Source organism: Fundulus heteroclitus, chromosome 24, assembly GCF_011125445.2.
Source record: "Fundulus heteroclitus isolate FHET01 chromosome 24, MU-UCD_Fhet_4.1, whole genome shotgun sequence".
NCBI lineage: Eukaryota > Metazoa > Chordata > Actinopteri > Cyprinodontiformes > Fundulidae > Fundulus > Fundulus heteroclitus.
This window is the reverse complement of record NC_046384.1, coordinates 6,903,019-6,929,705: the sequence shown is the minus strand read 5'-3', so window position 1 is coordinate 6,929,705 and position 26,687 is coordinate 6,903,019. Positions and strand designations below refer to the sequence as shown.

The window sequence follows — 26,687 nt, the reverse complement described above, 5'->3', positions numbered from 1 at the left end:
ACTTTAGCCGCGCAGTCCTCCATAGTTCAAATCCGACAGTCCATAGATCGCATCCATTAGGTTATACAACGTTTTTTGTTATTGTTCATCCACTTCAGCAACCAATGCATTGGGATTATGCCCCTATTTGTGCACACAACTAGATTTAGATGGCCATCATATCGGCGGTAGCGCTACACATACCTAGCTCAGATTAATACTTGTTCAAATCCAGCAAAGAGAAGATCCACGGCGCCCTCAGCGATGTCGATCCTGTCCAACGTCACCCTTGCCTGCAGGTAAGCTGAGTTGAACAAGCTGATGCTCCCCACCAAACACACAACCTGCAGACAAGTCTTGTCTTGTGCGGTAACAACCATCGAACGTGCAGCAACCCGTATCCAAACTTGTCTTATGCACAGTTCGTGAAGATGCACAAACAGTTTTTGACTTGTGTTTTAGCTGCCAAGCAAATACTTTAAGCCTTATTGAACACTTCTTCCGTTTACTTTCTTTGCATCTTGTCAAACGTCCATCATAATATGAACATATCTCCAACATAGAAGACTATTCAGCAGTGATAATCTGTTTTCCCCTCCCTGGTGGAGCACCTAACTAACAGAGAAAAGTTCCTACCTCAAATAGTCATGACCGCTGATCACCCCATTCACAGACAACTAATTCATTTGTGCTCCTACAGTATCTTTTCCTTGTTTGATATCTCAGTCTATTCTTAGTTATCCTAGTTGTTTTTACAACAAGGTTTTCCATCCGGTCGTCTTGTGTTTCTTATATCTGTTAGATCAGACTTGTTTCAGGTCCCTTCTGTAATGTATTTAGTTTATTCCCTGTGTCTAGTTATCCTCAGTTCCATTTAGGTTGTCTTTCTTGTTTCCTAGTTTCTCTCTCTAACCCCTGATGCCACTCGCTCTCTCTCCTCAGTTTTTCTTCCAGCTCCGTCTCCACACCTGCTATCAATTAGTCAATCAACCCAAGTATTTAAGCTCCTCTCATTGTCCCACTCGCCACTTGTTTCTACTATTTGCTTCTTGTCACTTTGTCCGATCTCTTCCTCGTTCACTTCCCGGATCTACGTTTTGATTTTTTCTGCTCTGGCTGCTACATCTTCCAGTATTTTTGTGAGTTATGATTTTCCTTTAATCCACCAATAACTTCTCGCTTTCTCTACCTCCCTGCATTGGGGTTGAACAACAAGCACAACAAATTATGACAGACACCAGACCAAGCTTTATATCACATTTAATCCCTGAGATATGGACCAAAATTGGTACTAAACACAAACCTGACGCAGCTTTGGAAATAAATAAAAACCTATCAAGTTTCTGTACTCTGTCAGTTTTAGTCTAATCCGAATGGAAGGCCCATGGTTATTTAAAGGAGAAACTCTGCTTCCAGTGACACCAGCTGCTTTCCAGAATGAGCTTTCTTTCACTTTGAATTCCTGAGATATGAACTAAAAACAGGAGGAAAGATGTTCAGGGATCTTAAGGCTTCACAAAAAAAATTTGAAGAAATATTTCTCTGGATGGTGGTAATTAATTTTAATTATTTCCAATTCTTCTCAATAAAAAGTAGAGTTGGTGTAAAGTATGATTAAATTAAATATATTTATACTACTTATAATTGAGTAAAATATTCTTATTTTCATGCTAAAACTGTGCATTAGAAACATTAAATACTGACATTTGAATGGACAAAAATCACAGATTATGAGTTTGGATAACTAAATCTAATAAAAACGTAAAAATAAGACGTGATGCAGGTTTTCTTGAAAGACATATTTTAACGGTCTCTGGTAAATAGTTTTACATCATCTTTGCTTGGTAGAAAAATTGTTAAACGTTCACAACAACAACAAAAAACTTTGCAATGATGTCCTGTTTTGGTGTATTGGCATTTTATGTGACATCTGGTTGACTGAGTGGAGCGGCAGGGTTCAGAGCTAGAGGGCAGTGGGGGCCACCATGAAGGAATTTATGGTCAGTGAGGAAAAACACAGGAACAAGACAACCTCAAAACTGAAAATAAGCTAAATGAAATTTTGATATGGCCTAGCCAAAGTCTGGACAGGTCTCAGTTCAGTTGTGCAATAAACTAAATACAATTCATTTGGCTGCTTTGGCACACTGGCTGCTGTATCCTTTTTTTTCAATCCTCTCATTCAGCGCTCATCAACACAATTCACTCATAACGTTCATAAAGTGAAATGTGTATTAAATGTGTAATAAAGACAGCATAAAGTTCCCAAATATATCATTGCTTCTATTTTTGATGCCTACTTAGCAGTCTTATCTGTAATTTCATTTCCTTTAATTCCAATATGTGCTGGTATCCAGAAAAAAGGTAACAATAATACCCATTATTTGAGTTTGATACAATACGTGCTGTATTTCAAGCAAAATGGCTAATCTACTTTCGGAAGAATTATTGTGTATACTGATTAGTGATGAATTTGAATCTGAACATGAATCCAGTGAGGGATTACTGGTAATGGTACAGTTGGACTACAGTTAATTTGATCAAATTTGTTTTATTTTATTATTCTTTCGTTGCACTATCCTTCCAAAACTTCCTGTTTGTCTCCTCTCCCTTTTCCAGCATAACTTAAGATAAGACAAGATGAGATGATAGGGCTTTATTGATCTCACAGTGGAGAAATTTACTTGTCACACATCGGCTTAATAAACAAAAGAAAGGTGGCAAAAGGGGGAAAAGGTTCATAAGATATGAGGTATATACAGTGTGTCCGCATATGTACAGTGTATAGAAAAATTAAAAATTAAATAAAAGTACAAGCAGATATTTAGGATGGCTTATGTACGCTCAGGTGACTTACAGTATATACAAATGGAGTGAGTCGTACATTAGGTGGTACAAGGTGAAGAACAACAGTGAGGTAGTGAGATAACTATATAGCTGAAGTCGCTTATTAAACAGGATTATTTAACAGTATCATTGCACAGTGTATTGCACAGTGTATTAAATAGAATTGCACAGTAGTTATTGCACAATAGTTATTACAGTTATAGTACAAGACTACAGAGAGGAGGTGGAGCAGCTGGTGAGCTGGTGCAGAGACAACAGCCTGATCCTGAACGTAGAGAAGACGAAAGAGCTCATCGTCGACTTCAGGAAGAACCAGCCGCACCACGCTCCACTGCTCATCAACAACTCAGCGGTGGAGGTGGTCAGCAGCACCAAGTTCCTGGGGGTGCACATCACGGACAACCTCACCTGGTCTGTAAACACAACATCACTGGTGAAAAAGGCACAGAAAAGACTGTACTTCATGCGGAGGATGAGGAGAGCCCGCCTGCCCCCGCCCATCCTCAAGACCTTCTACAGAAGCACCATAGAGAGCATTCTGACCAGCTGTCTCTCTGTGTGGTGTGGAGGCTGCAGTGCCACTGGCAGGAAGAACGTGAGAAGAGTGGTGAGGACAGCAGAAGGGATCATCGGGGCTCCTCTTCCCTCCATTAAGGACCTTTCATCACAGCGCTGTGTGTCCCGAGCCCGTAACATCATCAGCGACCCCACACACACCCACCATGGACTGTTCTCCCTGCTGCCTTCTGGGAAGAGGTTCCGCAACATTCACTGCAGGTCCTCCAGGCTCTGTAAAAGCTTTTTCCCTGCTGCCATCAGACTGTTGAACTGCTGAAGCTATAAACTGGACTCTGTACCACATGTGTCCTGCATTGTTTACATCTCAATTGCTGTACTGTGAAATCACTGTGCACTTTATCCTGGAACTGTCCTGCAAAATTACTTTTTTATCCTGCAAAGTTACTTTACTATCCTGCAAAGTTACTTTATATCCTGCAAAGTTACTTTATTATCCTCCAAAGTTACTTTATTTTCCTGCAAAGTTACTTTATCATCCTGCAAAGTTACTTTATTCTGAAATCCACTGAAATTCATTGAAATTTTCAAGCTGTATGCAAACAAAATTTCGTTCTGTACGCACTCTTTGCATACAAAATGACAATAAAGTTTGTCTAAGTCTAAGTCTAAGTTATAGTTACAGTGACCATTCAAACTAACAGTAATTTAATAACAATTGTGTTCTCCTGAGTTCTAATGGCATTTCTCCTGTTTCAACTTGCAATGCTACAATTTAAGTTGTTTTAAATGCTCCTGTAATTATACTTGAAGCTTACACTTTTTAAGGGATGTACTTGCTTCCCCCAGACTGCCCCTATTCTCCATGTGGCCAGAGAGTGTTTGTTTATTGAATCCTTTAAAAAGCAGCTCAAGACACTTTTATTTAGACAAGCGTTTACTTATATGTATGTATTTTTGATGTTATCCCTGTAAGCTTTTCTTGTGACGTTTCTGTTTGGTGTTTTTACACTGTGTAATAAATGTACTGTCTGACTTTTATCTTTGAAAGTTGCTATATAAATAAAATGTACTTACTTTGTGTTTGCCAGTTCTTTCACTTGAATTAGATATATCAATCTGACTTTTAATCTGTAACAGGAGCTCAAATAGGATTTGACGTTACCTTAATTGAGCTAACAAAGCTAACGAGCCCATATTGAAAACATAATCTGAATTAAGTAACTTTAGGCAAGATAATGGTGGTCTTCATTAGTTACAATTTAGTTGCTGTTAAAAAAAGTTCTCTTTGGGAAATAAATGAATAAAATATTCCAAAGATTGTTTCAGCATTCAAGTTCTTAATAACCACCTCATAATTCCACTCGTCCACTGAAGGCAGGTTCACAGGGGAGGATTTTTAACATGATTTTTACAAAGATCGTCCCATTTTTAAAGGGCCGCAATCTCGGTGAGGCTCTTAAGATAATCTTAAGCGATATTCCTGCCTTGTGTGAAGAGTGATTTGGTAGAACGTTGGGACCACGCTGACCTCAAATCGGCGATATTCAAGATGTTGGATTGTCTGCATCGGTTGTGTGTGGGATTCTCCGAGGTCAAACAAGCAGGCAGCCTGTTTAAATTGACGTGTAACCAATCAGAAAAGGAACTACACAGCTCCTCTCCGGACAAACGTAGAGCCCCCGTTCGTGTTATCTTCACTTCTTTTAACCAGCGCCTTTAATGTTTGTAAGGTTTTTTTTCTTTGTTCAAATTAGTCCAAAAACTGTTGCCATTGTCCTTCTGCATAATCCACGTTTGTTTACTCTGAACTCACCTTTGATCTTGAGAGGATTCGCAGGGTTTCCCACCTGACATCTGAATAACCGGACAACACACAGTGTGCGAGTAAACCTGTTCCAGCTACAATTTTTTAAACATTACGTCTGGTGTCTCTCAAGCTTTGAAAACTGGCCGACTTTTTAAAAAAAATCTTGCCGCGTGAACCAGCCTGAAAAGGTGAAACGTGGACAAGTCTGTGACTTTAAAATGTTGTGAATTGGGATCCTGGGTTCAATATCTGGAAGGATTGTACATTTTGCCTAGGAATAGACCAGTTTGGGAGGCTGAATAGAGGGACATCAGGGTGAACCAAAGATTGGAGGATTAAATGATTGGAAATGCTGAAATTGTGCTAAACTTTCAAAGAACATCCAAGAACTCTGTGCTGACCCTTTTAACTATAACAATCAGATTATAAAATGCAATAAATACAGATGATTGTAGTTTAGTCTGGAAATCTGAAAGAAAATTTCAAACCACCAGTTGCATGCAAATAAATGTAATTGAAAGAAGTTTCCACCGTTGCTGTCGGTGAAACAGCAAGACAACGCTGATGGCAGGTGGTGGCATCAGGAGATGGATGATGGATCTCTCCATCGTGGATTCTCAGATGCTTCTTCAATGTTTCCAGCCAAGGGAAGCTTTGTCCACATTTGTCACAGCTGTAGGGCTTCTCCCCAGTGTGGATTCTCTGAGATTTCACATGGAGTATGGATCTGAAGCCCTTGCTGCAGTAGCTACAGATGTGAGGCTTTTCTCCAGAGTGGATGCGTAGATGTTCCTTCAAATGGCCTGACTGATTAAACTCTTCCCACACTGCTCACAGAGGAAAGGCTTCTCCCCAGTGTGGGTCCTCTGGTGACATTTCAGACAGTATATGGATCTAAAACCCTTGCTGCAGTAGCTACAGATGTGAGGCTTCTCTCCAGAGTGGATGTGTAAATGACATTTTGGTATGGCTATTATGGACATTCAGACACTGTAGCATCCCTTTAATTTATAGTCATAGTAAAAAAAAAAAAAAACTCTGACGTAGAGGGAAAGCATAGTGGGTCAAAATTGGTGGTGATGTTTACAACCAATTGTCAATTTTTATCACATGATCTTGATGTCAGTTTTTGCTGCTAAAGTTGGCACAACTGCAAATTACTTTTTCTCATATAGGTCCAGATTGGTTTAAATCGGTTTTTACCTTTTTTTAAAAATGAAATCACAACTGGAAAACTGCTTTTTGCAAAGCAAAAACAGGAGAAATCTCTCTGACAAAAGTACTTCAAAGCACTATTTGTCCGACTGTTGCTGGGTAAATGTGGCTTTTGTATAAAAGCACTGAGTGATGGATACGACTAGAAGACAGCAATATACTTGCAGTTTATTTATATTTTCATGTCAACATAGAGCTCTCAGGTGCTTGTTTGTAAAGTAAAATCACTTTACTTTTACTCCATGTATAGATGTTTTCAAGAGGAAGAGGGAGGAAAGGAATTAAGCAACAAAGGAAGCAAGGAACATTTTTGTAATGTTGCAAAAAGTCTTCTCTTTTAAGTATTTAAAACCTAATGTTTAATTTTCAGAAAGAAACAACCTGTGTAAATAGAGAGCACATAGAGCCACCAGTGGGTTGAAACACCTACCCCATAATTAGGTACATGTTTAATATAATTTACATTTAATACAGTTTATGTTCAGAGTGTGTTAAAATTGTGTTTTGTAATAAGAAAAGTTTTTGTTATTTGAAAATGAGTTGTTGAGCAGTATGCACTGGTTAACCCGGCCAGCAGGGGGCGCCTTCGCTACACTCAGTTAGTGCTCAGTTATTCAGAGAATACAGATGAACAGATGAATGTGAAGCTGATGTGTGTGTGGCGAACTGGGTAGTTATAAATAAACATTTTTGGCTCTTTGCAAAATAAAATAAAGCTGACTTTCAAATGAAATGTGTAGTGGAGGACATCTTGACTCTGTACCACGCCACACCAGCAGCATTCAAATGATTTCATTTCCTCATTTGTTGACTCATAATTGCATGTGATTAAGCATATTTACTGTTTAATCAAGATTTTATCACATGCTGATATAATGTTGTGCATCTCATTTTTACATCCTGACTTTTGCTCTTATTTTTCAACATAGCGCATTACATGTTGATCAAACCTAATCTCAGCCATTGGAGGTGAACAACATCCATCTCGTATATCTATAGACTGGCTCTTGTGTGCAGGTCCATCTCTGTTCCTCATTTGAAGCCACATATAGGTAAATTGCGTTTTGGTCGCTATATGACTCATGAATGAGGGTTTCCTCTTATAGTTCAGTCCTCACCTCCCTGCATCTCAGTTCTTTCTGAGGACTTCAGCTCTCCTGACGGGACATGTGACAGCAAACTTTTTTCTTTCTCTCCTCTATCTTCATTTGTGTCACCATGTTGCAGGTCATTGTCCAGTTTGCGAGTGGGATTCCTAAAAAGAAAATTGGAAACCCAGATCCAATTACTACTGTTCTCTTCAGAGGTGAGAAATCTCCTGTTAATTTGACCTTTGTCACGCGAATGAGATGCAAACAGTCTTAACGCAGTTTTGATCAATCCCATTCTCTAAATAAATTGTTTTGGTTGCAGTCTTCTCAACCTACTCACTCACTGAGGACACAATTTTTAAAACAATAGAAATATTATTCAAAAAAAATCCTTAAAAATCTTTGATCAAAAGCCCCTGTCATTTCATCAGTGTAACATTTTGGAAAACTATAATATGCTCAAATTTGAAAATTTTGTTCATTCTAAAAATAGTTGTTTAATTTACAAAGTTCTGCATGGATTAGCCCCACCTCCACTTTCTACCTATATTAGACCTGGCAGACGTATTTGCACCAGAGCCTCTTCCAGAGGAGACCTAGAGATCTACAGGAGTATAGGATCGTTCATTAATGTGCACTGTCCTGATTAAATAAAAAAATAAATAGAATAAAATAAAAATAAAGCTGGAAGTTGAGGCATTTTTCCCCACAGGGCTAAAGTTGAATATTTTGGCAGTGATTCACAAATGGTGAAGGCACATCCTTATAAGGTCATAACACTGTATAGCCTCTCTGTTTGGGGTGATGTACCTGTTCTTTAACATATCTATTATTATCGTTACTTATTTGTTATTATTAGGAATGCTAAAACAGAAGAAAATGACCTGGAAAAACGCCACAACAGGAGCCAAGAAGCCATAATAATAATGATAATGATAATGATAAAAACAAGATTTCCCTTATTATGCTTTCAGGTGAAAAGAAGAAAACCAAAGCAATTAACAATGAGTTGAATCCAGTTTGGAATGAAGTAAGTTGACTTCATTTTAAAATAATTATTTACTTTACACGTTAAATAAGTCATTGACTGTTTAAACTGCTCTTTATGTGAAATTACAGGTACTTCAGTTTGACCTGAAAGGCTCTCCCCTGGATGCGTCTTCATACATCGATGTGATTGTGAAGGACTATGAAACACTTGGGAAACATAAGTAAGTGTGTATGAAACACTGTCACTTTTGTATGCTCTGGATTGATATACTTTAGAGTGCAATGTGTTTCGGTTCAAGCTGGTCATTTATGCACGGTGAGGAGAATGGCTCTGGGGATCAAGGCATTCCCATGAGAACATCTGTGTGAGGTTAGAAAAAAAGAAAGAAAGGGGGAAAACGAAAGAGAACTCTTTCTTTCCAGGCAAATGGGGAAACACCCCCCACCCATCCAGCTTGAAATGTTTATCTTTTCAGATTTAAGATGCCTGATTACAGTGACTTTTCGCTAGATGTGCCTACATACACATACACATACATGTGTATGTAGGCATATGTATATGTGCATATATATATATATATATACATATATATACACATACATACATACATACATACATGCATATATATATATATATATATATATATATATATATATATATATATATATATATATATATATATATATATATATATAATTACATATGTATATAACGATTAAAATATTTAATCGCGATTAATCGCCCTGATTAATCGCGATTAATCGCATTGTATTTATAAACTCCAAGAATGAATTCAAAAGTAGTGTAAAGAGCATAACTTGTGGAATAGCTTTGCAAATGCTTTGAAAACTGTATTGCTAAAATGAGAATATTGACAAAAGAAAAGCGTGCAAAGTAAGACTGTTTTACTGACAAAAGGAAACAACTATGTTCAAACTTCTGTTAAAAATGACAGTTTGCAATAAATAAGGAATCCCATGTGCCTTATGTTGTTTGTCGTAATTTAATCTTTTTTGTGCCGTTATCTGTCACTAAAGTGGCCACAAAGTATGACGCAGATGTCTGTGGTATTTGAATATTTCTATGCTTACTTGCACTTCCCCAAAGTACATCCTTGAAAAAAGATTAAAACTTTGAAACGCTTCTGCATTTGCCATTATTGGGCAGTCAGGGTGAAGGCTTTCTTATATTGTAATGCCATCCTTTGTCAACGCCAGTTACTTGGTTCAAATTTTGTTGGTATAATTTGAGAGAATTTACGCTGTGTTGCAATATGTTGTGATCATTAATCATAGCTGTAGAGCTTCTGTTTTCTACACAAATGGACAAACTGTGAAGTGAGGCGTATCAGTCATTAACGGTAACGAGCTAATACACCCATAAACATTTAATCTGGTTACAGTTTAGGCTGTGTGTTGGTAACTGTCTGTTGAAGCAGTCTTGAAGTTCTCTGTGTGATGCAAACTTGGAGTGTTGTTCCTTTCAGAAGCGAAGACTCAGTAATTTCATGATTTGTGATTTTTGCTGAACAGAAATTAATGTGATTGCTTTTCAGGTTTATTGGCGCTGCAAAAATTTCACTGAGGGAGTTGGCCATTGGTCAAGTGAGGTCCCTGCCATCTAAAAATGTGCCTTTGGTCACTGAGAAGCAGCAAAATGTCGGGGTAAATACATTTACTTGCTACCATCGTAAATGTTTCCATGTACACTAACATGCTAGACATTTACGATAGCCTCAGTTTTCCCTGTACTAATTTATTCTTTTGTATTATATTCATACTATAATTAATTAACCGGATCTTACTAGTTGATATATAAAGTATATATAATAGTATTATTTCTTATCCCGCAGGCAACCATTAATTTGGTAATTGGGTATGAGTCACCAGCTAATGCCAACCTAAGTGATCAAACTAATGTAGACAACTCATCAAACATGGAAGCTGGTAAGACGACAACTATTCATTTATATCAAAATGGCCCGAATTTCATTTTAACATTAAATAGTCATGTACTTGTCTACATTTCTGGTCAGCCTCTAAAGTTATAATATATATTTATCATTAAGTACTATAAATCAAAATGACCTGCTACAAAGGGGGGAGTGGTGGACTAGTGGTTAGAGCACAGAGCTTCGGTCCCAGAGGCTCTGAGTTCAACTCCCACAAGCTGCCATTATGGGTCCCTGAGCAAGACCCTTAACCTCCAATTGCGCCACACAGTGGCAGCCCACTGCTCCCCAAGGGGATGGGTTAAGATGCAGAAGTGAATTTCTCCATTGTGAGATCAATAAAGTTCAATTATTGTTATTATTATTAATTATTATTACAACCCCCCAGTCATGCTGACCACCCAAAGTACTGTACACTATAGCCACATTCACCCAGTCGCTCTCACTAACGCACACGCATTCATACACCAAGACGGAGCTCAGTAGATAACTTGGGGTTAAGTGCCTTGCCCAGGGGCACATTGACATGTGGCAAGGGGAAGCTAGAATTGAACCCACAACCTTCTGATTGCCACACAACTACTCAACCCATCAAGCCACAGTCGCCCTTAAGCACTCTTAATCACCCAAAAGAACCAACACAGAGACCAATTAGTCCTTTTTGCAAAAAAGGGGAGAGACCCATACGGAGTGAATTAAACTCTGTGAGTGTCAGGTGCTTGTCTCCGCTGGTACTTTCCCTCTTTCATCCTTTTATTACACCTCACAAGGAGGGGAACAGGGTTACACACCATTGCGGTTTCCAGTTTAACCGCATCCACACAGCTGAGAGGGTCAGATATTCTTTATCTAGCGAAGCAGCAGTAGGCCTACATATTTGCAAGATAACTCTGCAATAGATTAATGCTTGTAACTTAATGATAAATATCTGGTTTAACCCTGACTCGTTATGATCTAATAAAAATGTTGGGTACAAAAAAAGTATTTGTCTTTTAATCACCACACATTTTACATTCTCTTTAATTTCATAGCAATTAGGAACACATCTAGCCACTGGCTTTTAGTTAGATTCAGGCTTGGGTTGCAACAAAATCTGCTTTTTATTCATTCATTAAAATTGGCTAAATACCGCAAGCGTTTTAAAAGAAAGAAAGACTGACACAAATTCCATATTTCTTATTTCTTATATTCCATAATTCTTATAGATAGGAATAGACAGTAAAATAAAATAAAATGTTCACCGTAAATGTAAAAAAATGTCCAAACTTTATTTGGAAAACCTATAAAACACTTGGTTATAGCTCAGTGGCAGTTATTTTAAAATTATTTTACTGTTATTGTGATGCCCAGTTATCAGCTTTGGCAGTTCTGTGTGTTACATACCCATCGTCTGCAACTGACAGTGCCGCAGTTTTCTATTTCCGTTTTGATTAAATGTTTATAGCGTTACAAGCTTTTTCCTTTCAAACTGATAATTTCATATCCAAGAACAAGACAAAGCATAGTTGCAATATCTGTGTTTTTTCTTTTTTTCAGGAAATAATGAGGATGAGGATGAAGACGAAGAGGTCACGGAGATAGCCCGTCAGGTTGGAAGATCAGGAATACCTGGAAAGCTGAGCCATAAATTGCACCGTTTCAGCAGAAAGAGACACAAAATTCGGGCCAACAAACCTCAAGACTTCCAGGTTTTGTCTGACTTTGATTACACTTTCTTACCACAGACACCAACTGGAATTGGGATATATTGTTCACTCAACCAGATTAAATGTGCACTCAACCTCACATTAGAGATTAAATTACACATATTTATTTAATTCTGTAGAACGGAAACTCCCATTTTTGTGTCTTACGTACTTTCACAAATTTGGCCCCTTTGATTTGGGAGTTGTAGTGATTGTCAGCTTCATGGAATCAGTACCAAAAAATGTATGATTGCATTGCCTGACTCTTTCTTCGCTGTCTTCTGTTTTATTTTCAAAATCCAGATTCGTATCCGTGTTGTCGAGGGTCGTCAGCTGCCGGGGAACAACATAAAGTCAGTGGTGAAAGTGAATGTTTGTGGACAGACCCACAGGACCAGAATCAGGAGAGGAAACAACCCGTTCTTCGATGAGGTACTTTACTGATAATCTTCGCTGCTCTGTTGTGTCTAATTCTTTCTTTGCTTATCAAATATCCTCAAGCTCCTGCAAAATACTTGGCCTTTCTTTCTTTATCGGCTGAAAACATAAGACGGCCTTTTTTAAAGGATAGCCCTGCTGTTCTTGAACTTCCCATTTGTTTAACTTATCCTGCATGAATTTTGCTTTTTCTCAACTGTAAAAAATCTTGGTTTGCGTCTGAAATCCTGAAATGTTGTCCTCATATCCATCCAAGATAAAATCTTTAGTTTTTCTTGTCTTCGTTTCAGATGTTTTTCTACAACGTTAACATGCTGCCTTCAGAGCTTTTTGATGAGAGCATCAGTCTTAGGGTGAGTATTTAGTTTCTGTGTGTCAAAAAGCAGGGGGAAAAGTAAGCATTGAACATGTCGTTATTTTTTTATTAAATGTAATTCTAATGGGTCTATAAACATGAAACTCGCACTATGTAAGACACACCTACGGCAATTGTAGAAGGTTTATAGATTTTCTGTCTCCTAAACCACACTGCAAAAAGGGAACTAAAAGTAGGTAAAATATTCTTAAAATTTGTATATTTTCCCTTGATTTGAGCAGCTAAATAATAGTATTTGCCAGTGGAATGAGAATGTTTACCCCTAAAATAAGATAATTAGATATCCTGCACTTGAAATAAGATAATGGTGATGAAATGTTCTTATTTTAAGTGCAAAAATCTTATTCCATTGGCAATTATTCTATTTTAGCGGCTCAAATCAAGGAAAAATACACTAATTTCCAGAGAATTTTACTTACTTTTAGTTCCCGTTTTGAAATGCAACAGAAGGTTTCCTTGGCGGTGTATTTTGCGCCGCCAACATTGAACTTTTAATGCCTTTTTTGCACCATTATTTTCTTGCACTACAAACATTGTTGAACTTTCTTCTGCATTGTGACATTCTTATCACTGCTGCACTTTATATTGTAATGTTATCTTATTTCGTAGCTGTATGCAATGAAATTTCGTTTTGTATGTACTCTGTACATACAATAAATTTTGTCTAAGTCTAAGTCTATTTGGGGTCTTCTCCAGATTCTTATCAAGAATGTCGTGGTGCATTTCCTTATTCTTCCTTCTGTTGTATGACATCTTCCATTACCATGTTCTGAAAAACGGGCCCACAGCATGACAAACCCACACCGTCAGACTTTCTGTTGATACTACATTTTTGGGGTGACGTGCAGAACCATTCTTCTTCCAAACACGACATATAATAATTACATTTTGGACTCACCTGACCACTATAATCTCACAGGATTACATTTGCTTGTCCAAATGTTCTACAGCAAACTTTACTCTGGGCTTCAAGATGCTTCTCCTTCAGCAGTGGAGTCTTGTGCTGTCAACTTTCACGGAGAAAGACCCTGCTACTTCCAGGACTCTCTGAAGACCTCTGCCAGTGGTTCTTGGCTCTTGGCCAACTCTCTTTTTTTTTTTTTTATTTCTAAACATTTTGAACAAATGAAAACATAGTGATGTCAAGGGAAGCTAAAGTTAACCAAATGCGAATACTCACATACATTTGACAATGTTACAGGCTTTACTCCCATTCTGTGAGGGTTAATGTTCCCTGTCACTGTTGATAAAGTCCAGCCATTTCGTCCAACACCTCTTTCCTAATTCCCCTTGCAGTCATAGAGTAAAAGTAATTTATTTCATCAGCTTAATGTTTTCCTCTATGGAGGTAAAGAGACTCGTAGTCGGAGGGTCTTTGCGTTTAGGGTGAAATAATGTTGTTTTCATATCAGCATTAACTCCTGAACAGCTTTTATGAGGAGATTCGAAAGTTTAGACAACCATCTGTAATCAGTAACGTTTTTTTTTTTTTGTTGTTGTCGTTGTTGCGACAATTAATTTGAGAAGGTTTTGAAAGAGATCATTGCTTTTACCCATCAGATGACTCTTTGGCAATATGTTGGTATTTAGAAACCTTTTAAATACACCATCACCTCTGAATAAACTTACTCTTATTGATTGTGCTACTAGGAAACTGAATTGTATTATCAATACTCATTTTTATCTGATTTCTTAACACAATGTCCCTTTTTGCGCATTGGTTTTATACTTAATCTATCTGGCTTCCTCTTGTTCCAGTTTCAATACATAGTGTGAAATTAATTTCAGTAAGCACACTAGAAATAACAGTTTACTGAGGAAAAATTTGACTTTTTTTAGACTTATTGGCCCAGCACTATGTAGGATATTGTAAATGGCTCATTGCTTTGTTTCTCTTCAAAGGTTTATGACTCCTTCTCCCTCAGAGCAGACAGTCTAATGGGAGAGTTCAAGGTATAGCAATTACTGTATATACTAATATAAGATACAGTGAGGCATATAAGAGCAAATATTTTAAGTATGCAAGTATTTTTATAGTGGTAATTTTACTTTTACTGGTTCGTACTTTGACATTTTTCATCGTTTTTCTTCTACTCAGTTGGATGTTGGCTACATCTACAATGAACCTGGTCTGTTTTTCCAAAGAATTTTTTATTTTTATTTATTTATTTTTTTTACAGCCACCAATGTGATCAAATTCTCCACCTGTTTCCAGGTCATTCCATAATGAGAAAATGGCTCCTCCTGAGTGATCCGGATGAATCCGGCACAGAGGCCAGAGGGTACCTGAAAGTCAGCATTATTATTGTGGGCACTGGAGATGAGCCACCGGTACAGGAAACATTTTCATACATCTTAAAGCACCTGTTGTGGTTTTATAGCATGAAAAACTCCTCCCTCCTTTCCTTTTGGTTGTAGAGTGAAAAGAGAGAGTCAAACGAGGAACAGGATGACATAGAGAGTAACCTTTTGGTGCCAGCTGGTGTCACGATGCGATGGGCCACTCTGAGCCTCAAAGTGTATCGTGCAGAGGATATGCCACAGAGTAAGGGACACATTTATGCATAAACCCTTCCTCCGTTGGTAGGTTTGTTCAACGGAGAAACCCTCCGTTCAAGAAACCTCAGTTTACAAAAGCCTTTGCATTGCAGTGGACGATGCCTTTGTTCAGACGGTGAAGCAAATATTCGGAGGGGATGGGGATAAGAAGAACTTGGTTGATCCATATTTAGAAGTCCGCTTTGCTGGAAAGAAGGTGTTTAATCTTTGATTTTGAAAAATACAAATATGAACATTGTTAATTTGCAGTCTTACTCATCACAATGTTGTTTTAGCTTTGCACCAAAATAATCGAGAAAAACGCCAATCCAGAGTGGAACCAAGTCATCAGTCTGCAAGTCAAAGTAAGTATGATGCATGGTGCAGCTTGTCATCATCTGAACTCCATAATGTAAAAAACCAACACCTTTCAGCACAATTAATCTCTGCTTTTGCAGTTTCCATCCATGTGTGAACGCATCAAACTGACCATGTATGACTGGTAAGGGTTAACAATAATTTACAGACAAGTCCCTGGGCTAAATGTCAGGATCAGGATCTGATATTGCTGTCTGCATTCACAAGGGATCGTCTAAGCAAGGATGATGCTATAGGAACAACATTTTTGAATTTGAGCAAAATTTCTTACTCTGGTGGGGAGATTGAAGGTGATTATGTCGTTTTCTTTTCACTTGGTTTTAAGTTTTAATGTATAAAGCAACTTTTGATATTTATTTTAAATTTTAAACAGATGCAAGGACTGAAACTTCCAACACAGTCTCTGAATGTATGTATGAAATTCATTCTCTGCTTATTTCATATTAAACAACACAACTTTGTGTTTAAAAAAAGACTTGGCTCAATGGGTATAAAGGACCATAGCTACACATTTAACACAAAAGATACATTGTGTAGACAGTATGCTCTTAGATTAAAATAAGACCATTTATTCTGGAAATATTAAGAATTTTATTTGTTCAATTCAATCTTTGTAAGGTTTGAACTTGCATGTAAACAGGAAAAAAACGTACAAAAAAATCTTAGTCTAACAAATGAACCGCTGGAAATTACACAAAATCTGTTAAAACATGTAATCACGAGGGAGCACCTTAACCTTTCTGAAGCCTAAACATTTTTGAGGTGGTTTTAAACATGCAGTACTTTACAGTGAGCTCCTCGGCATCAGAGGGGGGATTTCTCCCAGCTTTTGGACCCTGCTATGTAAATCTGTACGGAAGCCCAAGAGAGTTCACTGGCCTGCCTGATCCTTATGAAGAGCTCAACTTTGGGAATGTAAGAAGTCTTTTTTACTTTGAATCTAATTTAGCAATGCAAGGGCACAAACTCATGGTGTTTTAAATTGTGACCGTGCATGAATAAGGTTTTTGGTTTCTGATGTGTCCCAGGGCGAAGGAGCTGCCTATAGGGGGAGGGTCCTTATTGAACTCTCCACTCAGTTGGATGGAAAAGCTGATAAGAATGTGGATGACATCTGCAGTGATGACATCCTGGTGGCACAGGTAAACATTAAAAATGTAAACATTTTCATGTGACTGGTCACTTTTTAAGTCTGTGTTTTTTTTTATCAATGTGTGTGTTAGTCTATAAATCCCTGAATGGCTTAGCACCTAAATACATTACAGACTTGTTATCAGTGTATCAACCCTCCAGACCACTCAGGTCTTCTGGCTCCAGCCTGCTCTGCAGAACCAGAACCAGAACCAAACATGGAGAAGCAGCATTTAGTTCCTATGCTCCACTTATCTGGAACAAACTTCCAGAAAACTGTAAAAGTGTGGAAAGCCTGAGTTCCTTTAAATCAAGAATAAAAACACATTTGTTTAGGATTGCCTTTGACTGTTCTAGTTAAATTATTTACTGAAACATTATTAGTTCAACTTTGTAGTCCAACTGTTTTTAATATTTGCTTTTAGTTTCTATTTTCCCATGTGTTAATTTGTTTCTACATTTTATTCCAACTTGCTTTTATTCTGTTTTATTTTTCTATATTTTACTCGTGTTAAGCACTTTGCATTGTCTTTGTACTGAAATGTGCTATACAGATAAAATTGCCTTGCCTTGCCTTAGTGAAAGAAGACATATAACTTTGATCTTACTTTTATCCTCTAACACTCCCTCATTCCTTCTTAATTACAGAAATACCAGTGCAGGAGGAAGTACTCCCTCTGTGCTGTCTTCCACAGTGCGTGCATGCTCCAAGAGCCGGGTGAGCCCATCCAGTTTGAGGTCAGCATGGGAAACTATGGCAACAAGCTGGATTCCACCTGCAAGCCCCTGGCGTCCACCACCCAGTACAGTTCTGCTGTGTTTGATGGTACGGAGCAAACAAACCAAAAAAGAAAACTGCTAACTAGACGTACCTTAGTCATTTTAAACATGTGTTTAAAATGACTGGATACACTTACCGGGATCTCTACAGGTAATCACTACTATTACCTGCCCTGGGCGGACACAAAGCCAGTCGTTATTCTCACGTCGTATTGGGAGGACATCAGCCACCGCCTGGACTCTGTCAATGTTCTCCTCTTTATTGCTGACCGACTGGTGAGATGTGGTCTACATCTAAAGTCAACACTTTTTTGTTCCTCTTTAATCACTGTTTGTCTGTTTATTGTTGTTCAATTCAGGAGTCCCATCTTACTTCTCTGAAGAAAGAAATCCAGGCCAAAGTGTCTGAGGCACACCTGACCGAGGCTCTGCTCAGACTCATCAACCATTTAATTGAGGACGTGAACAAGTAAAATATGACCCATTATTTCTCAGGGGACGGGGTGTATTATATAACCAAAGATAAGGATAATTTTGAATAAACTCTGTTGTTTTTACTCCTAAAAGCTTCCAGCTTCCAACACTGGAAGGTCAGCCCAACATCACAGCCCTGGACCTCCGAATAAAAAGTCTACGTGAGGCTGCTGTAGCCGGCGTCAGAGAGGCGGCCTGTCAGATGAGAGAAGAGGCCCTGGATGTCAAGTCGGCTGTTGGAGACATTGAAGAGTGGTTGGACAGAATCAAGCTGTTTGCAGATGAGGTCCTGACTTCCTCTATATCCCTTTGAATAATATTGTAATAAGTACCCTAAAAGGTTATGAATCAAACTTGAAATGAAAAACATTATTTGTGTATACACCAGGCTCAGAACAGCATGCCCGATGTGATCATATGGATGCTGAGGGGAGAGAAGCGAGTGGCATATGCCCGAGTCCCAGTCCACCAGATCCTGTACTCTAACTACAGTGAGCAGGCTTGTGGCAAACACTGTGGAAAGACTCAGACCGTCTTTATGCAGGTACAAGAAGAACCTAAGAGCCTCTTTGCAGCCTTGCAAACTGCCTTGCAAAAGTGTGTGTACCCTTCTAACTTTGTCAATTTTTTTTGCCAAGTTACAAACATGAAAATGAATGTAATTTATTAATTTCTTACGCCACAAAGCAGTTTGTGTCTTTTTTTTCCAAATGAAATCTAATCACCATGTGCTTTGGTACTTCTAAATAAAATCTAGTGCAACTGCCTTCAGAAATCCCCTAATAAGGTGACATTAGTTACTATAAAGTGTCACGAGGACCAAGAAACACAGCAGACAAGTCAGCGATAAGGTTTAAAGTAAAATTTAAACAATTACCCCAAGCTTTAAACATGAGTATAGCAAAGGAGCATGACACGACTGCAAGCCTATCTAATCCCTGCCATCCATCTTAAAGTGAGAGGCCAAGAAAGGAAGGCATTAATCACAGAAGCAGCGAAGAGGCAAGTGACAACTCCAGCAGTGGTCAGGAAATAAATATCTGTCAACAAAACAATTGCTCCACATACCTGACTTTTGTGGAGCATAAAAGCGAAAGCAATTTTTGAAAGAAAGCCCTAAGAAGTCCCATTTACAATTTGCCGTAAGTTACGTTGGAGCATAATCTGATAGAAGGTGCTCTGGTCGGATGAGAACAGCACTGAACTGATTGGATTGCATGCAAAAAACTTTGCGTCATGGAAGTATTTTACAATAGACACATACATATGCAAAAATGGTCCCCAAATGTACTAGTGTACCACAGTCAGAAAATCCAGGAGCTTTTCCATGACACCAGCAACACCAGGAGCATGTGGAAAGGCATACGGGCGATCACTGAATACAACACGCCCCCCCCCCCCCCCCCCCCCCCCCCCCGGAGGGTGAAGTTGATGCTGACTACCTCAATGGACTGAATAACTTCTTTGGGAGGTTTGAGGCACTAAACAGCACTCCAGCAGTGAAAGCTGTTCCCCATCAGGAAGAGGAGGTCCTCCGCCTTGACACGGCCGACGTGTGGAAGACTTTGAGGAGAGTCAACCCTCGGAAGGCCCCAGGCCCTGACAATATACCTGGGCGGGTGCTCAAGGAGTGTGCAGGCCAGCTGGCTGGTGTCCTCACAGACATTTTTAACACCTCGCTTGACCAAGCCACAGTGCCAGCATGCTTTAAGTCTACCTCCATCATTCCGGTGCCGAAGAAACCTCAAGTCACCTGCTTCAACCACTACTGGCCTGTTGCACTGACTCCCATCATGAAGTGCTTTGAAAGGCTGGTGAAACAACACATCATCTCCAGTCTCCCATCAACACTCGACCCGTTCCAGTTTGCCTACCGGAGGAACCGCTCCACTGAGGACGCCATCTCCTCTGCTCTCCACCTGAGCCTGGTACACCTGGAGGAGAAGAACACACACGTGCGGATGCTGTTCCTGGACTTCAGTTCAACGTTTAACACCATCATTCCACAGCACCTGGTGGGAAAACTGGAACATCTGGGCTTCAGCACACCCCTTCGCAACTGGCTGCTACACCTCCTCACCAACAGACCTCAGTCAGTCCGGGTCGGACAGAACACCTCTGATGTCATCACCCTCAGCACGGGCTCCCCTCAGGGCTGCGTCCTGAGCCCCCTGCTGTTCACCCTGATGACACACGACTGCGTCCCCAGGTTCACCACCAATCGCATCGTGAAGTTTGCAGACGACACAACGGTGGTGGGCCTGATCAGAGACGACAACGACCAGGACTACAGAGAGGAGGTGGAGCAACTGGTGGGCTGGTGCAGAAACAACAGCCTGATCCTGAACGTGGAGAAGACGAAGGAGATCGTCGTCGACTTCAGGAAGAACCGGCCTCACCACGCTCCACTGCTCATCAACAGCTCAGATGTGGAGGTGGTCAGCAGCACCAAATTCCTGGGGGTGCACATCACGGACAACCTCACCTGGACTGTGAACACCACGTCACTGGTGAAGAGGGCACAGAAGCGACTGTACTTCCTGCGGAGGATAAGGAGAGCCCACCTGCCCCCGCCCATCCTCAGGACTTTCTACAGAAGCACCATAGAGAGCATTCTGACCAGCTGTGTGTGGTGTGGAGGCTGCAGCGCCTCCGACTGGAAGAACGCGAGGAGAGTGGTGAGGACAGCAGAAGGGATCATCGGGGCTCCTCTTCCCTCCATAAAAGACATTTCATCACAGCGCTGTGTGTCTCGAGCCCGAAACATCATCAGGGACCCCTCACACCCCCACCATGGACTATTCTCCCTGCTGCCTTCTGGGAAGAGGTTCCGTAGCAGTCGCTGCAGGTCCTCCAGGTTCTGGAAAAGCTTTTTCCCTGTTGCCATCAGACTGTTGAACTGCTAGGGACTCTGAACTGCTGAGGTCGCAAAATGGACTCTGTACCACATTTGCACACTGCACATCTGCACATATGCTTCAGAATGCTGGACTGCTGAAGCCACTAAATGGATTGTGATCTGCTGAAGCCCAAAATGGACCATGTACCATATTCACATATCTGCACATTTACACATTTGCACATATGCCATCAGACTGTTGAACTGCCGAAGCGACAAAATGGACTCTGTACCACATTCGTACATTGCACGGTTTTAATAATACTCTCCTGGATACCGTGAATCGCACACTGTCTATTTCCCCTGCATTGTTTACATTGTTTTACATTGTTTACATTTCAATTGTTTACATAAATCGCTGCTGCATCTTTATCCTGAAATTTAGTGGAATTTACTGCATACAGCATATTAAGCTGTATGCAAACGAAATTTTGTTCTGTATGCACAAAGTGCATACAAAATTACAAATAAAGTTGTCTAAGTCTAATGCAGGGGGGGGGATAAATACAAATGCACACCACACTTTTCAGATTTTTATTTGTGAATTGTTTTTTTTTTTAAAAAACAACATAATTTCCCTTCCTTCTTTCACGGTTATTTAGTAGTTGGTGTTGCACTATGACATAAAATCCTCACAAAATTCACTGAAATTATTGGTTATCATGTGAAAGATTTTTAACAAGATTTGAATCCATTCTCGCGGCGTATTTCATCCCACGCTGCACATTGCTTTCTTTTTCAGTATCCCATGGACAAAAACAAAGGGGTGAAGATCCCCGTTCAGCTGCGCATCAACATGTGGCTGGGCCTCTCTGCTCATGAGAAGGAATTCAACAGTTTCTCAGAGGGAAACTTCAGTGTGTACGCTGAAATGGTAAAGCTGTGACACTTTATGACCTCTAACTTTCAATCATATTTCTCCTTTTACTCACAACTCTGCCTAACGCACCTGTCAACTCTCCGCAGTATGAGAACCAGGCTCAGGTGTTAGGGAAGTGGGGAACCACCGTCCTGGTGGGTCGCCACAAGTTCTCAGACGTGACTGGAAAAGTAAAACTTGAGCAAGAGCGCTTCCTGCCTCCACAAGGATGGGAATGGGAGGGGGGCTGGTTTGTTCACCCATGGTAAGTTTAAGAAGCCGACTTTGTCACGTTAACCCACACACTCCCATCCAGTCCTCGGAAATTCTTTGCACGATCAGTGTGCAAACATCCCGTTATCGTTATTGCACTTTGGTACTTTCAAGAATTCAGTTTATACTTCGTCCGCAGCAGAAATGCAGTGGGTTATGGAGCATGCGGGGGAGGGGGGGGGGGTGTTTTGGTATGAAATGTGCAGAATGAAACCCGATTGCTTCTGCAAAATGCAACTATTTTAACTAAAATTATAACATACAAATTTGGATTAGGTTTTTTATGTGTTTTTTTTACTAAAAGTTTTAAATTCAGGTAAAACATCACTGAGTGCTCACAGTCTCAACATAAAAGGTGTTCTACTCCAGAGGTTTAAACTTTCAGTCTTGTCGAGCCAAGCTTGCATACCTGCAGGAGCCTTTCACTTTCACAGACCTCCCCCCTTTTTTTTGCAGCTTCTCCTAATCCCTGTCCTCGTTTGTCCTACTATTAACCCAGAGTTTTAGAGTAATGCAAATGCAGAAGAGTCCAAAATTGGAATCTATATATATTTTGACTTTATCCCTTAACGTCTTGGGAGGGCAGCGCCCGAGCGCCCCCTAGACAGGATAAACAGTGGTTCCATATGTACAGGACATGGGTTTTTACTGAATAAATATAGAGATGTATACTATTATAGACAGAATTTTACTGATCGATTTGTCCTATGAGTATAATATATAGATAACTAGTATTGTGAACTAGATTTACAGCTGGATATGTACCGAATATAGTATACAAATGTATATGTAAACAACTGTGAATAAACAGTCAGCAGTGCAAATCAATATTCAGTCAAGGTGAGTAGTGCAAGATGCATGTAAACAGTTGTTACAATAGTAACACTCAGGAGCGCAGGTGAACATTACAGTCTAGTAAATAAAAAGAATAACAAAAATGGAGGTAGGTATGAGGAGGGAGAGGAGAGTCTATCAGTGAGAGTTAGGGTTCAATAAAGAGACAGCTCTGGGGAAAAAGCTGTTCTTTAGTCTGCTGGTTCTGGTCCGGAGGCACCTGAAACGCCTGCCGGAGGGCAGGAGAGAAAACAGTCTGTGGGCTGGGTGAGATGAGTCCTTAAGGATGCTGCGAGCTCGATGTAGGCAGCGATTCTCCTGGATGTGCTCAATGGTGGGTAGTAGAGTCCTAGTGATGTCCTGGGCTGCTTTCACCACCTGCTGCAGTGCCTTGTGCTCTGCAACAGAACAGCTCCCATACCACACTGTTGCACAGTTGGTCAGAATGCTTTCTATTGCACAGCGATAGAAGTTCACCAGGATAGTCGAGGAGAGCTGATTTTTCCTCAGTGTCCTCAGGAAGAAGAGGAGCCTTCTTGACCAGGCAGGATGTGTTGGTTGACCAGGACATGTCTGCTGAGATGTGGGTCCCCAGAAACTTGAAACTGGAGACACTCAACAGCCATTCCATTGATGTGGATGGTGTCGTGCGTGCCTTTTGAATCTTTTCTGAAGTCCACGATGAGCTTCTTCGTTTTGGTGTTGTTGAGGAGCTGGTTAATTGGGAATCTGGGTCAATGATAACCTGTATTGTAGAAATAACCTTTAAAACTTTTTGTCTGACTATGCATTGAATCCATTGGAATGGTTTTGTATTGTTCCACGTATAGACATGTTTATGTGACAATAGTTTGGTAATAATTTGTTTCAATACCAGTCATGGGAATAATGTATTGTAATGGTCTAATTTTAAGGAGTAAGCACTGTCCTGCAAATTTCCCAATGGCTTCAGGTTGGGGAGGAAACTGCGTAGGGAGGGGGCGACGCCAAGGGCAGGCTTGCTGGGTTTGGGTTGGAACCCTTTCATGGATGCTTGCTGTTTTAGTTTTTATTTTTATTTAAATTTGTTCAATCATTAGTTTTTGCTATAGTTGGGGTTGAAGCTTCTTAAGAATCCATCTTTAATAAATAATAAATGGTTACTTGTGCTAGCCAGAGCGCAAAAGCACACCATGACGACAATCACAGGACACTAATAGAATTTCAAGCACCAGTCAGTGTTATGGCGGAAGGTGTGCAGATTCCCAGACTTTAGTCCTGTGAAAGTGCTCACATCCTCTCACAAAGCTTCGCTCTTTGACGCATGACTTCCTGAGCTGCTCACACCACTTTGTTATTGTTCTGCACATTCTGCGTCTACGCCTCTCATTGACCTGTGTGTGGTGTGGTGTGTCTGTGTTTTCTGCAGCCTGCTGACAGAAGCCGACGCCGGGCACACAGAGTTCACAGATGAAGTTTTCCTCAATGAAACACGGTTTCCAGGAGGAGAGTGGAAACATGCTGCGGAGCCTTACACAGACGTGGTACGGTTCATGGTTTTCTCTCAGATGCATGTCAATTTTACCATAGAGCGCTGCAAACCCTGGCACCCAGTATACAGTGATGCTTATTCTGTCGTTTTGTTGTGTTTTATTTAAAAGGCAAATAAACTTTTTTTTCCTCCAAAATAGGCCTCAAAAAGACACAAAATTACAATATTACCCTTTTCTTTTAGTAGTAGAAATAAATCAAACCCCTCAATATTTCATGAAGAATTTTTTTCATCTGCTTTTTAATTTGCATTTCTAAAACAAATTGAAAAAGTAATCTTTTTATTTCACCAACATGTTTCTTCCGACTGGAAGTGATGCTATGGTTTTGAAATGTGGACCAGCCAGAGTCCTGACTTGAATCTAATGGAGGAAGTATTGAGAGAGCTAAAGATAAGGCTAATGGCAAAGAGGCCTTCAAATTCATTCTAAATTCATCACAAAAGATAAATTATCAAAATAACAGTGATAACATGCAGAATGCTGCTTAGCAATTAAATAAGGTTTTGATTACTGCAATGTCAATAATGAGTTACCCATCTATTACTGAGAAGGGTGTAAAAAAATTTGACACGCCGTCAAAAAAAAAGTTAAAAAAAAACTAAAAAAACAAAAAACAAAACTGATTTTTTTTATTACAAAACTGTTTCTCAGTTTGCATCACTGTAATACTTTTGAAGAGATGTCAGTCTCACTTCCTATTGGAAACAAACTTGCTGGTAGGATGAAAATAATTTAAGATCAAAATCTGCCAGTAATAGAAATTATTTTGGACTTAACTATACATGAACAAGTCTAATAATGCAAATCAGTCTGCAGTTAAAATTAAATGCTTTCAGTTTTTGATGTTCTGTTTCAGCCAACTGATAACAGGGCCCTCTGTTGAAACAATAAAAAGGACTTCTTTAAGAGGGTGATTTACACAGAGCAAATTAATTTTAACCAGAAATACACCAGACAGACCTACAATTCTTGTTGAAGTGACACTTCCTATTTGTCCACAAGCTTTGCTATTTTAGTGTTATTTTCTTTCTGCTGAGCTCACTGAGCCATTTGGAGGTCAAGTGAACATATAGTAAACAGTAGATTGGAAGTACTTTGCACTGTTCTAACTTACAATATATGCATCAACTGTATTAGTTTCATTAGTTGTATGTTGAAAAAAATAATGATTTAGAAAAGTTCTATTTTATGCTTGAGTTTTGTGCTTACGTTTTGTTTGTTGTCGTTGTATATTTTCTATTTGTCTTTAAAATACTAGCATTTGCATATAACTTTATGTTTGTACGTCCGACGGCATTACTAGTTACTCAGTACTCAAATAGCCTTCTTACCAAATACTGTTTTACTCTTAGTTGAGTAATTTCTTGATTGGCTTCTTTTTACTTTTCACTGACAAAAAAATGTGGAAGTAGTGCTGCTCTTGAGCCCAATTTTTGACTACTCAACTCAGCGTTGCAAATTGGTAAAAGGTATATTTAGCCTCTGCAGTAGTACACATTTGAATTTGAATCACAAGCACATATGATTTCAGCTAATAAAAAATTATTTAAAACTCTGTTGTTTTAAAACTACACGGCATTGATGGAAAGCGTTAACATTTTGGTTGTTTTAACAGGACCATAAATTTGATTCCAGAAGTTCCAAAAAGCAGTGCTGTATAGTAACAAAGTATAAATACTTCACTACTGTACTTAAGTATATTTTGGAGTACTTTATACTTTCCTCGAGTATAATTTTTTTTTATAACTTTCACTTTTACTTCACTATATTTTCGAACTTAATTGCATACTTTTACTCCAATACATTTTCAATGTTTGGTTTAGTTACTCGTTACTACAAAAAAAAAAAAAAGAGAGAGAGAGAGAGAATTTGTATAGCTCTGACCTTACTTGAAGAAGAAAAACTGAAAGCTTACAAAAAGGTTGTATTTTCTGTCTAAACTTGGTCTAAATGTCTCCTGCACTTGGTTGTTTATATTATTTTAAGTGAATTTGACCTTCAAAGTTTACCAAAATGTAAAAAATGTCATTCAAACTGCATTTGCTTTGTTTTACTTTTTACTTATACTTTTCAATACATTACTTGAGTAC

At 39.3% G+C, this 26,687-nt stretch overlaps 1 protein-coding gene across 1 annotated transcript in view; it reads left to right on the top strand.

Moving 5' to 3' along the window:
- The first annotated feature begins 7,585 nt into the window (after nt 1–7,585).
- LOC105923143 (myoferlin) overlaps nt 7,586–26,687 on the top strand; it is a 39,483-nt gene continuing 20,381 nt past the window's right edge. Inside the window, exons 1-27 of the mRNA XM_036128397.1 lie at nt 7,586–7,673; nt 8,433–8,488; nt 8,578–8,669; nt 10,005–10,113; nt 10,302–10,395; nt 11,937–12,088; nt 12,389–12,517; nt 12,814–12,876; nt 14,802–14,852; nt 14,998–15,028; nt 15,115–15,230; nt 15,318–15,444; nt 15,551–15,654; nt 15,734–15,802; nt 15,896–15,939; nt 16,023–16,105; nt 16,189–16,224; nt 16,606–16,730; nt 16,844–16,957; nt 17,595–17,772; nt 17,878–18,002; nt 18,086–18,195; nt 18,294–18,486; nt 18,589–18,744; nt 21,842–21,973; nt 22,066–22,223; nt 24,474–24,588. Of these exons, the coding sequence (XP_035984290.1) occupies nt 7,586–7,673; nt 8,433–8,488; nt 8,578–8,669; nt 10,005–10,113; nt 10,302–10,395; nt 11,937–12,088; nt 12,389–12,517; nt 12,814–12,876; nt 14,802–14,852; nt 14,998–15,028; nt 15,115–15,230; nt 15,318–15,444; nt 15,551–15,654; nt 15,734–15,802; nt 15,896–15,939; nt 16,023–16,105; nt 16,189–16,224; nt 16,606–16,730; nt 16,844–16,957; nt 17,595–17,772; nt 17,878–18,002; nt 18,086–18,195; nt 18,294–18,486; nt 18,589–18,744; nt 21,842–21,973; nt 22,066–22,223; nt 24,474–24,588 (2,850 nt within the window). The remainder of the gene's footprint in view (nt 7,674–8,432; nt 8,489–8,577; nt 8,670–10,004; nt 10,114–10,301; nt 10,396–11,936; nt 12,089–12,388; nt 12,518–12,813; nt 12,877–14,801; nt 14,853–14,997; nt 15,029–15,114; nt 15,231–15,317; nt 15,445–15,550; nt 15,655–15,733; nt 15,803–15,895; nt 15,940–16,022; nt 16,106–16,188; nt 16,225–16,605; nt 16,731–16,843; nt 16,958–17,594; nt 17,773–17,877; nt 18,003–18,085; nt 18,196–18,293; nt 18,487–18,588; nt 18,745–21,841; nt 21,974–22,065; nt 22,224–24,473; nt 24,589–26,687) is intronic.